This window comes from Nannospalax galili, unplaced genomic scaffold, assembly GCF_000622305.1.
Source record: "Nannospalax galili isolate Female #2095 unplaced genomic scaffold, S.galili_v1.0 scaffold242, whole genome shotgun sequence".
Taxonomy (NCBI): domain Eukaryota; kingdom Metazoa; phylum Chordata; class Mammalia; order Rodentia; family Spalacidae; genus Nannospalax; species Nannospalax galili.
In genome coordinates, this window is record NW_008348081.1 from 1,848,682 (window position 1) to 1,863,750 (window position 15,069).

At 36.1% G+C, this 15,069-nt stretch overlaps 1 protein-coding gene across 1 annotated transcript in view; it reads left to right on the forward strand.

Moving 5' to 3' along the window:
- The window catches only part of Msr1 (macrophage scavenger receptor 1), a 105,311-nt gene extending 91,307 nt beyond the window's left edge, over positions 1-14,004 (forward strand). The window contains exon 10 of the mRNA XM_017800974.2: positions 13,832-14,004. Coding sequence (XP_017656463.1) covers positions 13,832-13,965 — 134 coding nt within the window. The 3' untranslated portion in view covers positions 13,966-14,004. The remainder of the gene's footprint in view (positions 1-13,831) is intronic.
- The last annotated feature ends 1,065 nt before the right edge of the window (positions 14,005-15,069 follow it).

Here is a 15,069-nt window from a genome sequence, read left to right on the forward strand (position 1 = left end):
CTAGCACTGGGATTATAAGGGCATGCTACCACATTTGGATTTTTTTAATGTATGTAAACTATGGAGATTTTACTCAGGTCCTTGTACTTGAAAGGCAAGCACTTTACTGACTAAGCTATCTCCCCATTCTATACATATGTGTATATATATATATGTATATATAAAGTACAACCTAAAAAACAAACAAAAAAAAAAGGGCAAACCTCTGCCCTCCTTCTCTTCCCTCATCCAATGAGCGGTAAACAGCTTAATTAACTAGAAGGTCCAGGGGTGGGCTCATGGCTAGACAGATCCTCATTCTTACTTTTTCTTCATAAATACTCCAACTCAGTGCACATGTTTAGGAAGTTTATCTATGACTGATGATTTCTATTTGTTGAATGAAAGTAATGAATGAAATCATAACATTGGCAGGAAAATGGGAGCAACTGGAGATCATTATGTTAAGCAAATCTAGCCAGGCTCAGGAATACAAAAGCCACATTTTCTCTCATGTATAGATTCTAGATTTAAATTATGTATGTGTGTGTATATGTGTGTATCTGTACACACACATATATATATATATATGTCTATGTATGTAGGTCATGAAAGCAGGGGGACTGTGAGAGAGGAGGAAGTGATCTTCAGGGAGAAGAGGATGGGGGTGTGTCTGCTGGATAGCTTTAGTTGTCAACTTGACACACCTGGGTAGAGGGAACCTCAAATGGGGAATTTCCTCCATCGGACTGGCCTGTGGCCATGTCTGTGGGGGTATTTTGTTGATTGTTGAATGATGTGGGAGGGCCCAGCCCACTATGGTTGGTGCCACCCCCTGGGCAAGTTGTTCTGTATTGTGTAAGAAAGGAGGCTGAGTATGGGCCAGGAGAGTAAGCCAGTAAGCTAAACTCCTGCATGTCCTATGCTGCAGTTCCTGCCCCCAGGGTCCTGCCCTGAGTTCCTACCTTGGGCTTCCTCACTGATGAAATGTGACTTGGATGTGAGCTAAATAAACCCTTTCCAAATTGGTTAAAAAAATAAAATAAAAAGAAGAAGTTCAACTCTGACTCACTTATGTTCTTTAGATGGATGTGATATATGTGCATTTGGAAGCTCAAGGGAAAGTTTGAAGGGGTCATGGCCTGATCTCTCCAGGTCCCAGATGGGTCTTAGAGGTAGAGACCCATGATCTAGGACATGGTTAATTCCTATACTGTTGAAGTTCTCTTCTGATATTCTTACCTACCTAAATGCCTTAAAGACTATTCCCTAAGATTTCCTCTGGCAGTTTCAGTATTTCAGGTTTGAAATTAGAATCCTTTATCAGTTTTGAATTGATGTTTGTGTAAGGTGAAATATATCAATATTATTTCATTATTCCACAGGGGTATATACAGTTTTGCCAGCACCATGTGTAGAATAGGCTATATTTTTCCTCTGCATAATTTTTGCTTCATTTGTCAAAAATCAGTAGCCAAAGTAGTTTTGGCATATTTTGGGGTCCTCTACTCAGTTCCACTGGAATACCTGTCTGTTTTTATGCCAGTACCAGGTTGTTTGTATCAATACAACTTTGTAATATCATTTGAGGTTCAGAATTGTGAAACCACCAGTTGAATTATTGCCATGATCTATTTTTTTTATTCCCATTTACTTGTAGAGGTCTTTGTCTTCTTTGGTTAAATATTCCTAGGTGTTTTATTTTTATTGGAGTTTGTGAAATATTTTTCCTAATTACTTCATATATATTAACACTGTTTTTATGATGGCTACAGTTTTTTACATTGATTTTGTATCCTTCAACTTTATCGGTTTATTGGAGCTAAACATTTTCTAGTAGATTATATAACATCATCTAAGTATAGAATCATGTCATCTACAGATGAGATAGTTTTCTTCCTTTCCTATCTTTATCCCCTTTTTTCTCTTGTCTAATTACTATAATTAAGACTATATTGAATTAGGCAGGGGAGTTTTGGCATCCTTATCTCATTCCTGGTTTTAGAGAAACTGGTCTTGGCTTGTCTCCATTTATTATAATGCTGACTATAAGTTTGTGATATACAACCTTTATTATTTTCAAGTATGCTCCACCTATTTATAATGTTTCTAAGACTTTTATCATGAAAGAATGTTAACCTTCAATAAATGGCTTTTCAGCATCAATCAAGATGATGATATGGTTTCTGTACTTTAGTTTGTTTATTTGGTGCACTACATTTATTGATTTACTTATGTTAAATCAAACTTGTATATCCAGCATAAAGCCCACTTGGTCATAATGTATAATCTTAATGTGTTCCTAAACTCAGTTTGTATTTTTTGAGAATTTTTGTATATATGTTAAACAAAGAATTTGGTAATTTTCTTTTTATGTTGTATCTTTACCTGGTTTAGGATCTGAATAATACTGCCTTTGTAGAATAAATTTGATAATGGTCCATTAAAAATGTTTCTTTAAAATTGAAAGGAGGCATTTTTAACCCTATGGCCAGGAGCCTGTAAGGTGGGAGGAAAGAATTCTCCATAAGAGCTTAAAAATTGCCCTTTCCTTAAAAGGAGATATAAAAAGAAAAGGATATTATAAATGCATGGCATCCTTCTAGACAGCCAGTAAAATTTAAAGCTCAATTGGTTACTTGACAAAGCTGAGTCATTGGTCAGGCAGAAGAAGAAAAAAAGAGATGACTAAATTATTAATAAGGCATGACACATCTTGGGTGGTTCAGTTTACAAAACTGGGTCTGGAACCATCTGAACATTAGCATTTACTCACAGTCTGACTTCTGTAGGGCTGATAGGAGGGTCCAGCCTTTGCCTTTAACTCCCCATGAGTCCCATAGGGTAAGTCATTCACTCTTGATGGTCTGCCTGTATTGCCTGGGATGGTCAAAAGCCATGGAAGAGAAAGAAGCAATTTCTGTACCTACTAATTTTGCTTTATTCTCCTTTAAAGAGCAGGACAGCAAATAATGGAAAAGAAAGTCCACTTTCATTTTTTTTTATTTCTTCCTTTTTCTGTTTTTTTTTAAATTTTTATAAAAACTTTATTGATAATTTCATACATGTATATAAGTTGTTTCGATCAAATTCATGCCCACTCCCTCCCCTCCAACATTCCCCTGTCTGAAAAGGTAACCCTAAAATCTTTTAAGGATTAGATACAAGCTCCCAAATACTGTTGACATTTTTGGCCTTTGGAACAGAGTATGTTGCCAACAGGACCAAGGACATTTTGACTTTTAGCCAAGAAACTGATTACTTTTCTTTGGGGCCTTTTTACCCTAATGGCCTAGCCAATTCCTACCTCCTATTCTTATCACACCATCCTCTGAAGGGGTTACCCAAATTGCCAATAGGGAATAGGGACGCCAACTGCTCTGGCTTCTTCCATGATGAACAGGGACTCAGGATGAGGCAATTGTGGTACCCCTTCAGTGGGTCTATCTAGACTCCTAAATTGTATAACTCTTGTCTCTAAGGGAAGAAGAAAGTCCTTGAGTCATGAATAGGAGATGTGAAGGAGAAGTAAAGGCAAGAGTAATTTGTATTACAAGTTCTAGACAGGGAACTAGAAAAAAGTCAGAACAGGGCAATTTTCAAATGTTCATATGAAAGTCCATTGGAGTTTCTTGACAAGGGCTTCCAAAAACATCCCTCTATTGGGCTCTTCCTCATTTTCCTTCTGTCTTCCAAGGCTGGACTAGTTGGCTGGGAAGAGTGGCTGGATACTCAGGTGAAAGTCCACTTTCACTTCATTTAGGTTGCTAAAACCTGGACTGTTTCTTCGGCTGAGTACACATTCATGATTGCCACCTAGATAACACAGCAACCACTTTGACAACTATTAACAGTGCTAAAGAGGGAATTTGCACTGGAAAATATATTTAAATGTAAGCCATGAAGATTTCACTGTCAATTAATTTTCTAAATTGACATCTTAGAATAGGTGTTATGTATAATTAAGTATTTACAAATGCTTCAACTTTGAATGAAAAAGAGATTATGAAAAAGTGCACACATTTGCAATATAACCAATGTTTTTTACTTCTCTCACTTAAAATCTGATAATCAGTTTTTCTGAAGTTGATGTTGACAAAAAATAAGCTCTAACCTTCATGATTTCATAACTTCATTATTCTGAGTACATGTGATCAATCACGTAAAATGGAGAGGAAATTATATACAAAATTATAAAGATAAAATAACATATCTAAATATCTCATCTATACTGTTAAAATTGGAGCATATAGTATGCCAAATTATCATATCTGAAAACTAGAACAAGTTAAGAGAGACTTTTTAAATGCCTAAATTATATTGCTGTGTGATATTACAATTCAATTTAGTAATAACTGTGTGTCTGTTGTGCTAAGAACATGCATTATATTGACAATAGGTCATTATTATAAACTTTCCCTAAATTAATTCTCACATCAGATAATAAGAAATGGATTTAAGCAGGGATTCCATGTTCTAAAGTCTTCAGAAGGATGTTTTAATTTGGTAAAGGGAAAGTAAACAAGATAATAGAGTCACAGTGTTGAGTTTGTGTGCACAGATTAAGTCCCGGACCACTAGTTTTTAACTTGTGCCTTTAAAAACTGAATAGAAGAAAGAATAGAAGCAGAAAAATGTAAAATTTGCATTCGTACAATAGATCTAAGGAGCATTCAACTTTTCCATCCTGACCACATCTTCTGAACTTTTTCTCCAGATCAGAAGTTGTGATCTTAGTCAATATGGTAACCCTCACCCATGGTCAGAGCACTTGGGAGTCTGAGGCAGGAGGATCATGAACTGAAGAGAAGGCCAGACCCAGCTATCCAGAAAGAAGCTATCTCAAAAACTAAACAAAACACAAAAAGTAACAACAACAACAACAACAAAATGTGTGTAGGTAAAACAATCCATACCACCCTGAACACGTCCGATCTCCTCTGATCTCAGAAGCTAAGCAGGGTCAGGCCTAGTTAGTACTTGGATGGAAGAATAACAGTGTATGGACAACTTGGATTCTCAAATTGTATCTTCACTACAAAACAAGATACAGAATTTGCCTGTTGTTAAGATAATCGAATCAAAATTGGCATGCTTAGGTAAACAAAAAAACGCCTTCCATCAAGATGATCTCTTCTGTCATTTACATCATCAAGTTTACAGTTCTACATTTAGATTTGCTTTATTAGGACAATGCTAATAAGTTTATTCATTGCTTACATTTTGAAGTGAGTCTTTTATCTATTGCAAAAGAGCAGAAACAATTTGTATTTTAATTCAAGAACATTAATAAGCTTTGGTAAAATATAATGTGTATTATCCCCAATTTATTTCTGTGAGCAAGAAGTCTGGTTGTGTGTTTCAAAGACGTTTTCCATTGGTCTTCCAACGCAGGTAAGAAACAGAGTTGGGAGAATGTATGATCCTAATATTACATTAACTTTATGGACTAGCCCCACAAGTAATATACTCCTTTTGATTTGCTATGATACAGTGCCAACAGACACTATCCAAAAGGGAAAAAGGTTGTTTTGCCTACAGTTTCAGAGGATTCAGTTCTTCATGGTGGAGAAGGCATCACAAAGCAATTCACATCATGATAGCCAGGGAGCAGTGAGATGTGGAATGCTGCTATATGCAAACTTTCTTCCTTTCACGTTTCATTCTGCAAGGACCCTAAAGCCCAGGGAATGGTATCATCCATTCAGAGGGATATCTTCTTCCTCATGTAATCTGCTCTGAAAATACCTTCACCTACATATCCAGAGTTGTGCCTCACCATCTTCTAGGCAATTTTAGGTCTAGTAAAATTGACAAGATTAGTGAACACATGGTTCTTCAAGCTTTTTCTCATCTTGTTTATATATAAAGAGATTTCTGTCCTGAAACATTGATAATAAAAGGAACTGGGGAAATATATATTTTAAAATACTAACCCTAAAATGCTCTTTCTTTCAATAAAGTATGAACTGATAGAATTTAGTCTTGACTGAAATTATTTACTTGGCTTAATGACAAATCTTAAGCATCCTATTTTTTACATAATTGGGTACTTATCCTGATTTAATGATTTCTCATTTATGGTGCATGGTGATTCTAAACCCTCTAACACAGCTTCTTAAAAGTAATCCATAAACTATGTCTGCATATATTTTCCTTTCACATTTTTAGGACATTGTGAAGCCATGTAAAAAGACTAGAAGCTTTAGAAATAAGATGTGACTTGAAACCTTAGCATTGGTATTTATGTCTCAGCATTTCAATTTTTTATAATAAAATGGCAATCATATCACAGATTTATTTTGAATTCTAAGTGTGCTAACAGATAGAAATTGCCCACTAAAAGGCCTGATGCAAATTGTTCAGCACCCAAAGAGATCTCTGCTAGCCACAGCACATACTATTTAATCAGTAATTTATTTGCTACCTTGTTTAAAATGAGAGTCAGAATAGAATTATACAGTACAGTTAAATCAGTGATATTCCATTTGTTGGAAAGGTAAATGTTGGACTGTAAGAGCACTGGTTTCTCTTGCAGATGGCCTGGGTTTTGTTCCTGGCACAGACATGAGCTGGTCATGGTGGCACATGCCTTTAATCCTAGTACTCTGGAGGCAGTCAGGCCAGCTTAATGTACATAGTGAGTTCCAGGTCAAATGGGGCTACAGGGAGTCCCTGTCTCAAAACAAACAAACAAAACCCCCAAAAAACAGCACCCACATGGAAGCTAACAATCTTAATCACCCCAGTTCTATGAAATCCAAAGCCCTCTTTTGATATCCATGGGCACTGCATGCACGTGGTACACTTACATACATGCAGGAAAACAAACACAAAAAAAATTTTAAATAAATAAAACCCAAAAATTTATGTGATCTTCCACTGTGTGGATGTAAAGATAGAGCTCTGATAACTTGGCAACATGCTCAGTAGCATCCCAGTTCTCCATTCATCTAGGGCTCACTACCAAACAAGAATGATGAGGAGAATTTTAAATAGTGAAGTAAGATAAGCTGGGGCATAGGGACCAATGGAACCAACATGATTCTTTCTCAAGAAAAATGTTTTGAAAAATAAACGTCATGATCTGTATCACTTGATATTAGAAGGGACAGACTTGCCTTGTAAGCTGCTTTGCGATGAAACTTGGGGAATAGCTTTTTATGTAAAGCTATTTACACTCTTTGTTTTTCTACTCCACCTTAAATTTAAGTTCGTTCAGGAGATGGGTGAAAAAATGCAGTACTGAACGTAGAATAGAGATAGAAAAGGAAACGAAGAAATTCAAGTGATTGGTGGGGAGCTAAAGAAAAACATGCATGCAAGTTTTTTATTTCTTATTTACTTAGGAAAATGAGAAAAATCTGATTATATTTTACTTATACAATTAACAAAATTAAAATTTAAGAGAAAAATCTAGTTTATCTGCTTTGTATAATTCCCACATATTCATAAAGAATACAGTTTTCTGGACACAGTCTACTTCAACTCATATACATCTTTTCTTTCTTTCTGGTTTCAAAATAGCAAACCTGGCTTACCAGAGATAATCCTTGTTAGCTTTAAGAACAATTAGTTTTGCAGCTGCAAGCAAAATGATTTATTGGAATAAAGCTTAAAGAATACTTTAAATGGTTTCATTTAGATGTACTCTTTGCATGAAGTGGAACTTTTTTTCTTTTATTAAGTAGACAAAACAGTGCATTTAAGACAGCACGGAGAGTCACCTGGTGTTGATCGTTGGGAGAGGAGTTGCATCTCTTTCCATCTCTAGGCTGTCCCACCCTTTTCCAGTGGTTTCCATGTAAGAAAAATGGATGGACATTATCAGGTCTTGGGCATCTGTTTAGGAATTGAATCAAAGGTAGCTTTTCATCTTCTCCTACAGTTATAGTCATGAGCTCCAAACTTAAGAACAAAACAAGAGAAAATTCTCATCATGAGTACTATCTTTTATTCATTCTAGCTGACTAGTCTTTGCTTTATATTAACCCCTGATACCTTCCATATTTAATTTTCTACTGGAATTTTTAAATGCATAACCGTGTATCTTTAATCTATCTTTCAGTGTATGATCATTAAAAAAATCCCAAAGATAAAATGTATCAAGTCAGAATCAAATATGAACATACTACTCCCTCCACATTGAAACCTTAAAGATATAGGTGTTGAGGAGATGTATCCATTGGCAAAGCATCTGCTCAGTAATCATGAGAACCAGAGGTCTGATCTCCAGCACCCATGTACAACCCAGGCAGGGGCAGCAAGCATCTGTCACACTATTAGTGGAGGTGACAGAGACAGGCAGATTTATAGAGCTAATTGGACATCCAGTCTTGCTGAATCAATGACTTTCATGTTGATTGAGAGTCCCTGTCTCAAAAAATAAGGTGGACAGTCAAGTAAGATACCTGAGTTGACCTCTTACCTCCACATACACTCATACATTCACACACACACACATGCACACACACGCACACACACACACATTTTGAAATGTAAGTACTTGAATACTTAGTATTATAGAAGGAGCATAGGATCTCTAGAATTCATAACTTTTCTGTTTTGTTGCTTATAGTAACAAAGGCAGAACCTAGGAGGGATAAGCAAACATTGTCAAGACCTTGCTATATGATCTCCTTTGGGGTTCACAGGTGCCTATGAGAAATAGATACAACAGCCCAAAGTACTTTTTCATCATGTAAGAATGGTTAACAGAGACCGCAGAACTTGCCCAAATTACAGTCAATAAGGAAGGAGGAGTAGTTGGTGCCACATTTGTGTCTTAATTTGGCCCTCATACTTTACTTTTTCCATTAGACAGAGCATCCTTCATATTATTTGTCAATAAGAACTTTGTTTTTGTCTTAGGGAGCTTGCTTCTTTGAACCTTAGTATCATGCAATGCCCAAACCAAATGAAATATCAGAATTAAGTTAGCTTTGCTCCTTTATTCAGACTATCATAGAAATAATAAGAAATTGTGTAGTCTCTCTGAATCACAAAACTAGAATCTGAGCCATAGTGCCAACCTCTTCCACTCTATTCTGATTCAAAAGTATTTTCACCTTCAATTCAAAACACAATTTTATATCAAAGGAAAATCTTTTCACAGACTACTTCCTAACTAGAAGTCATAATAGTGAAACAAATTCATGTCACCCAGATATGACTAGATATAATCAAGATATATCCTGACACTTTTAGCCAAGAGAGATCTTTTGCTATCCTACCTATGTACTCAAAAGCCAACCTTAATCCCATCACTTCACCATGAACCTGGTTAATATATGAAATCTGATAATCATTTCTGTAAAATGAACTTAATCTGATGATCAGATTAAGGATACTCAAAGCACTCAAAGAAATATTAATATTGGCCCTTTTACAAAAAGGTTGAGAGGAGTATAACCATCAAGCAAGATAAACTAAAATCACAAAACTCCAGAAACAAAAATTAACACTTTCAATGTTGCTTTATTTTAAAAACACAAAATTATTATTGTCCTCTCTAGCCCTACAATTACAAAGAAAATCAATCATAAATTCATAGATAGATGGTGAGTCAGTTAGATGATGATAGATGATAGATTAGATGATAGATAGATGATAGATAGACAGATAGATAGATGATAGATAACTGATAGTTGGTTGAGTGATTAATAATTTAAGAATAAGAACAAATCTAAATTCCATATAATAATTTAAATGTTTCCAATGACTACAAAGAACAGACCAAAGGCAAAACACCAGCAATGACATCAGCAATAGCAAAAATCCTTGAATCATTGTTATTATCTAAATAAATGAAAATGAATTTATCTTTTATCTTTTAGGTTTGCATAAAGATAAATTTTTATGAAGTTTATGGTACATTTGCATTAATTTTTAAAGACAGAACATGATTTGGAGTGAAATGGAAAATATGTATTAAAATTTTTTTCCCTTAGGCATAATAGTCCTGAATATATCAATACAAAGCTAAAACAAATATTTAAAAATATTATTTACCTCTATTTGGTATCTATGCAGCCAATAAATATTACTGGGTTTGAGGTGTTTTTATGGTCTTGTTTGGCTCTGTTCTTTGGTATTTTGTGATAGTTATGCATCTTTTGAGTCTCCACTTAGTTATCTATGAAGTGAAGATAATTGCCATCATTTTAAAGTTTAAAAGTAAACAGAATTACATGTGGAAAATAGTCCAAGAGTCTTATATACAAGCATCCAAAATATGCCCATGGTGTCTGAGTCTGTTTCACATAGTAAAAGATCGTTATTAAAGGTGCCATGTACTTATCTGTGGTCACCGCCAGCAGCGGCCGCTCCTCCATTCTCATGGGTGTCACTCCTTCATTCTCACAGGTGCCCTGGGCTGAGACCACTCTTTTTTTCCCCCGGCACTGAGGCAGCTCTTCTGCTTGCCCTGTGCTGCCTCCCATCGTAGCTGCTTCTGCCCAGTCCCGGACCCCAAGGCTGGTGAGGAGACCGTGTCAGCGAAGCCGCATTCAGACGCAGGAGACCAGGTTCAGTGACAAAGGTCTGCTTTATTGCAGGAAGGCCCAAGCTTATATAGGGGTAGTGGTCCAATCACAGCACAGCAAGTAGGATACCTCATTAGCATAACAGGTTTAGTGTCCTATCACAGTACAGCAAGTAGGATACCTTATTAGCATAAGAGACTTAGCATCCTATTAGCCTAACAGACTTAACGTCCTATCACAGAGTAGAGGGTAGGATGCCTCATTAGCATAGTGGGTTTCAGATTACAGAGCCAGGATTCCTGGACCCTGACAGTTGCAATATCGTCCTAGACTCAAGCCTGCCTCCCACACTTATCACCTGAGTTGGTCCTCAGTATAAGTTCTGAAACAAGAATCAGAGCCTACAGAAGTAAATTCAAACTCTGTTACTATGTATGTGCACTCACTTGTTTTAGCTAATCTACCTAGAACATAAGCCACCACTGGAAGTGTCTCTGAGAGTACAGATTTGTGCTCATTCAAAGCAAGTTTATGGTATGGTTGAATCTAAGAATGCAGACTACAGTAAATATTGATTACAGGTGTTTGTTTTGGTTAGACCTAGGATAGGACTCTGTATGGCCTTGGTAAAATTTCCTAAATCTGCCTGATTTTCCAAATTCAACAGGAAAATGGTATAACAAAAACATGTAATTTTTCTTTACTTATTATTTTTATTTTGTTTGTATGAGTGTATTGCCTGCATGTATGTAAATTGCACCCATGTTGTGCAGTGCCCACAGAAATCAGAAGTGTCAGATACCCTGCAACTGGAGTTACAGACAATTGTTAGCTGCCATGTGAGTGCTGGGAATTGAACCTGGGTCCTCTGCAAGAGCAGTCAATGCTTTAACCACCGAGCCATCTCTCCAGCCAAGAACATTTAATTTTTAATGCTAGTGGAATTTTGAATGAGACACTCAGTCAAAAACATTGTCTGTTTTCTGCCTTGTAAGAAATCCGTGAAAGGGTGAACTTGCATTCTCACTATCCTACCCACAGCCTCAGAATTCCAGCATTCAATACCTCCTTGGCTGCTGTTTCAAAAAGCAGGTGTGCTCATGTGTGAGTTCACTGACAGTTACTTCTTTCCTATGCTGCCCCTGCTAGACCACAGTTATAGGCAGTAGGAAGAGTCTCACTTTTAATTCTCTTTCCCTGAACCACAAAACTCTGCCCTGTTGAGATGTGAATTCAGCAAGTAGAGCTGCAAAATAACGCAGAGTAAGCACATCACAGCAGCCTGGAGACAGAGGCCACAGGCTTCATTCTCTGGCTCTCAGAAGGATAACAAATCCATGGCTTCACACATATTCCACACCTGTTTATTTTTACATTATATTTAGACTTAAATGTAATAAGTACAAAGTGCCAATCTCCACAGCTTTGTCTTCATCTCATGCCAGCTTGGGAGTGTCTGTACTATTTGCATGATTGATATTATTTAACTGCATTTTTGAGCTTCTGATTTTGACGTTACATTTCCTTACCTTTTCTTCTTATCTGTTTTAGAATTTTGGTCACAAAGGGGTCAGTACTGTGGTAAACAGTTCCCAAACACTTGAGTCTCCAGATCACTATGACAACTTGTATTGGTGCAGTGGAGAAAATCATTATATCATAATGGTAACATTGTAGGATGGAGGTGCAGCTCAGAGAACTTGCCTAGCATGCTCAAGGCCCTGAGCCCCAAAAGCAGACGATCAAGAAAACAAATAAACAAAAACATAAAGGAAACATTGGATTCTGATAATTTAGTTGCTATTATATGAAACTATTATGATCATAATTACTTTGATAATGCAAACCAAAATATAATTTTGTTTCACATGTGGATCTTCCTGGTGGAGACACAACATTTCATAACTTAAATGAACACACCAATCTATTTTATGTATAGAAAACAAAATTGCCTGTTCCAGTATAAGAACAAATGGAAAGACGAGTGCTCTAAGAAAATTTCCATGCCCTGTTTCTTTCTCAATTACTGACTTTTCACTCCAACATCTACCCTCCTATCAGACAACTCTAAAATGTAGAGCTGATGATGTTGGTATTTAGGTGACTCACAATATACAATAAAGTTTTTATGAATGACCTGATTTTGAATTTTTAAGCTGCCTATTGACTCTCCTTTCAGCCACTAACATGCATTGTGTTTTAGATGCCCAGCAATGATTCTAATATATCAAGTATTTTCATGCTGTGATTGCAAAGTGAAATAAGTAGTTTTTTATGCAATGGGAAGTACTTATTATTTTTAAGGCTATCTTAAGTATTATCCACACAATGAATTATAAGCAGCCACCACCAGTAGCTGCTGGTTTTGATATGCACATATTACTACACAATGTGTACATAGCTCTCTATTGTTCGGGAAAACTCATCTGGAGGTTTACATTTTGATACAGAAGACAGAACCTGCTGTAAGCACATGTTTAGAACTTTCCAAAAATTATTTTTCCAAATATCTTTAGTGCAAAAGCAAGGACAACTTTTACTGTGATAAACTGAGAAAAGGAAAATATGAAAAAAATATTTCCAAACACTTTAAATGTATCCTTTCTTAACATGTTCTTTCCAAAAGCTCTTGTTTTCTTATGGATAAAATGTACTTTTTTCGTCAAGGCTGGGCGTTTACTAAGTTGAATATATGCTAGGATGCCTATTGGTGAGCAATCATTTTCATTATAATTAACTTGAGAATTATCTCAGAAGTACTGTGTGTGTGTCAGCTTTTTTTTTATTGTTTGTACTTAAAATTAGCAACACCTTCAATCGAGAATTTTCATTTTTAAATGCTATGTTGAATGCATGGTGTTAGTTTATTAAAACAGTTAATTTCTTTGGAAAACTAGGCAATGCTTACTGAAATATCTTGAAGGGTAAGAAAGAGATGACTATGTTGCTTTCTAATCTTATTCCTGCCAGAATTGTTATGCTTCAGATATGCTCCAAGGCTGACATTGAAGACAACATCATCACGTTATCACACAGATCCACTGTTATTTTCAATGCTTCCTTACATTCTTACTTTTAGATTTAAGTGAATCCCAGTGAAGATATATGACAACAGTCAATTATCATTTAATATGGGTTTTCACAGAAGTGTGAAGGGAACTTTTATAACTATTATTCTATTGCATTTTAATAGTTTACATGCTCACAAAGAATAAACTTTCTGAAGCAGGAAATTCAAATTTATATCCACAGTGCTTAAATGTAATAGATAATCAACAATTGTGTTTGATTACTGAATGAGTTCATGGCTTTGTCCTACTTAAACACTTAGCCATACTTACTAATGCATTTGTATCTAATTATTGCAGGCACTGGTCCAGTATGGCTGAATGAAGTATTTTGTTTTGGGAGAGAATCGTCTATTGAAGAGTGTAAAATCAGACAGTGGGGAGTGAGAGCCTGTTCACACTCAGAAGATGCTGGGGTGACTTGCACTTTATAATGTATCATATTTTCACTCACATTAATAAAATCATTACTGTAAAAATTTTTTTTGTTACTCTGCCCACTAAAATCACTCTAATGGATATTTAAGGAATGAATAATATGTACAAATGAAAAAAAGGAATTTTTTTGGTCTTTTTGAGACAGGGTCTCCCTGTAGGCCCAGCTGTCCTGGAACTTACTATGTAGACCATGCTGGCCTTGAACTCACAGAGATCCGCCTGTTTCTGCCTCCTGAGTGCTGGGATTAAAAGCATGTGCCACCACGCCCCACAAAAAGGACTATTTTTAAATGACTACATTTCTTGAATACCTCATACTTCTATATATTTATATATAATGGGAAGCCTTTATCTATATGCATAATGCATTTTAACTTCTTTAATGGTTAGCTTTCATTATCAGCTTGATAGAATTTAGAATCACCTAGAGAAACAAACATTTGATTAGTTTTATCAATACATTTCCAGAGACGTTTATCTCAAGTAGAACTTGAGTGGCACCATTCCATGGGTTTGGGATCCAGACAGAATAAAAAGTAAAATGTGAGTGGAGTGCCAGCACATATCTCTCTCTTCTTTCTGATGACCAACATAATGTTACTAACTACCTCACGTTCCTATTACCATAATGCAGTATACCCTTGAGCCATTAGTCAAATACACCCTTCCTTTATTAAGTTGCATTGGACAACAATGAGAAAAAGAGGTAATACAGAAAATTAGTACCAGGAGTGAGGTTTTTCCTGTGATAAAACTACCTATACATATTATAGGACATTGGAACTAATTTGTAGGAGGAATGTGGAACAGTTCCTATCTGTGGATTTAAGGAGCACTCTAGATTGTTATAAGAAGAGCTTAAAGGGCCATTCTGTTAAGAATTTGGAAGTTCATAATGCTGAAAGAACTTCAACAATGAAGGTCAGACTCCCATCATTTCAGAGGAAAAGAAGAACTCTATCAAAAACTGGCCAAAAGGAGGGAGTGTGGACTCAGGAGTTAAGAGCACCAGATGCTCTTGCAGAGGACTCAGCTCTGGTTCTCAGCACCCACATGGTAGCAAAAAGCTATCTTTAACTCCACTTCAAGGGAGACTCTTC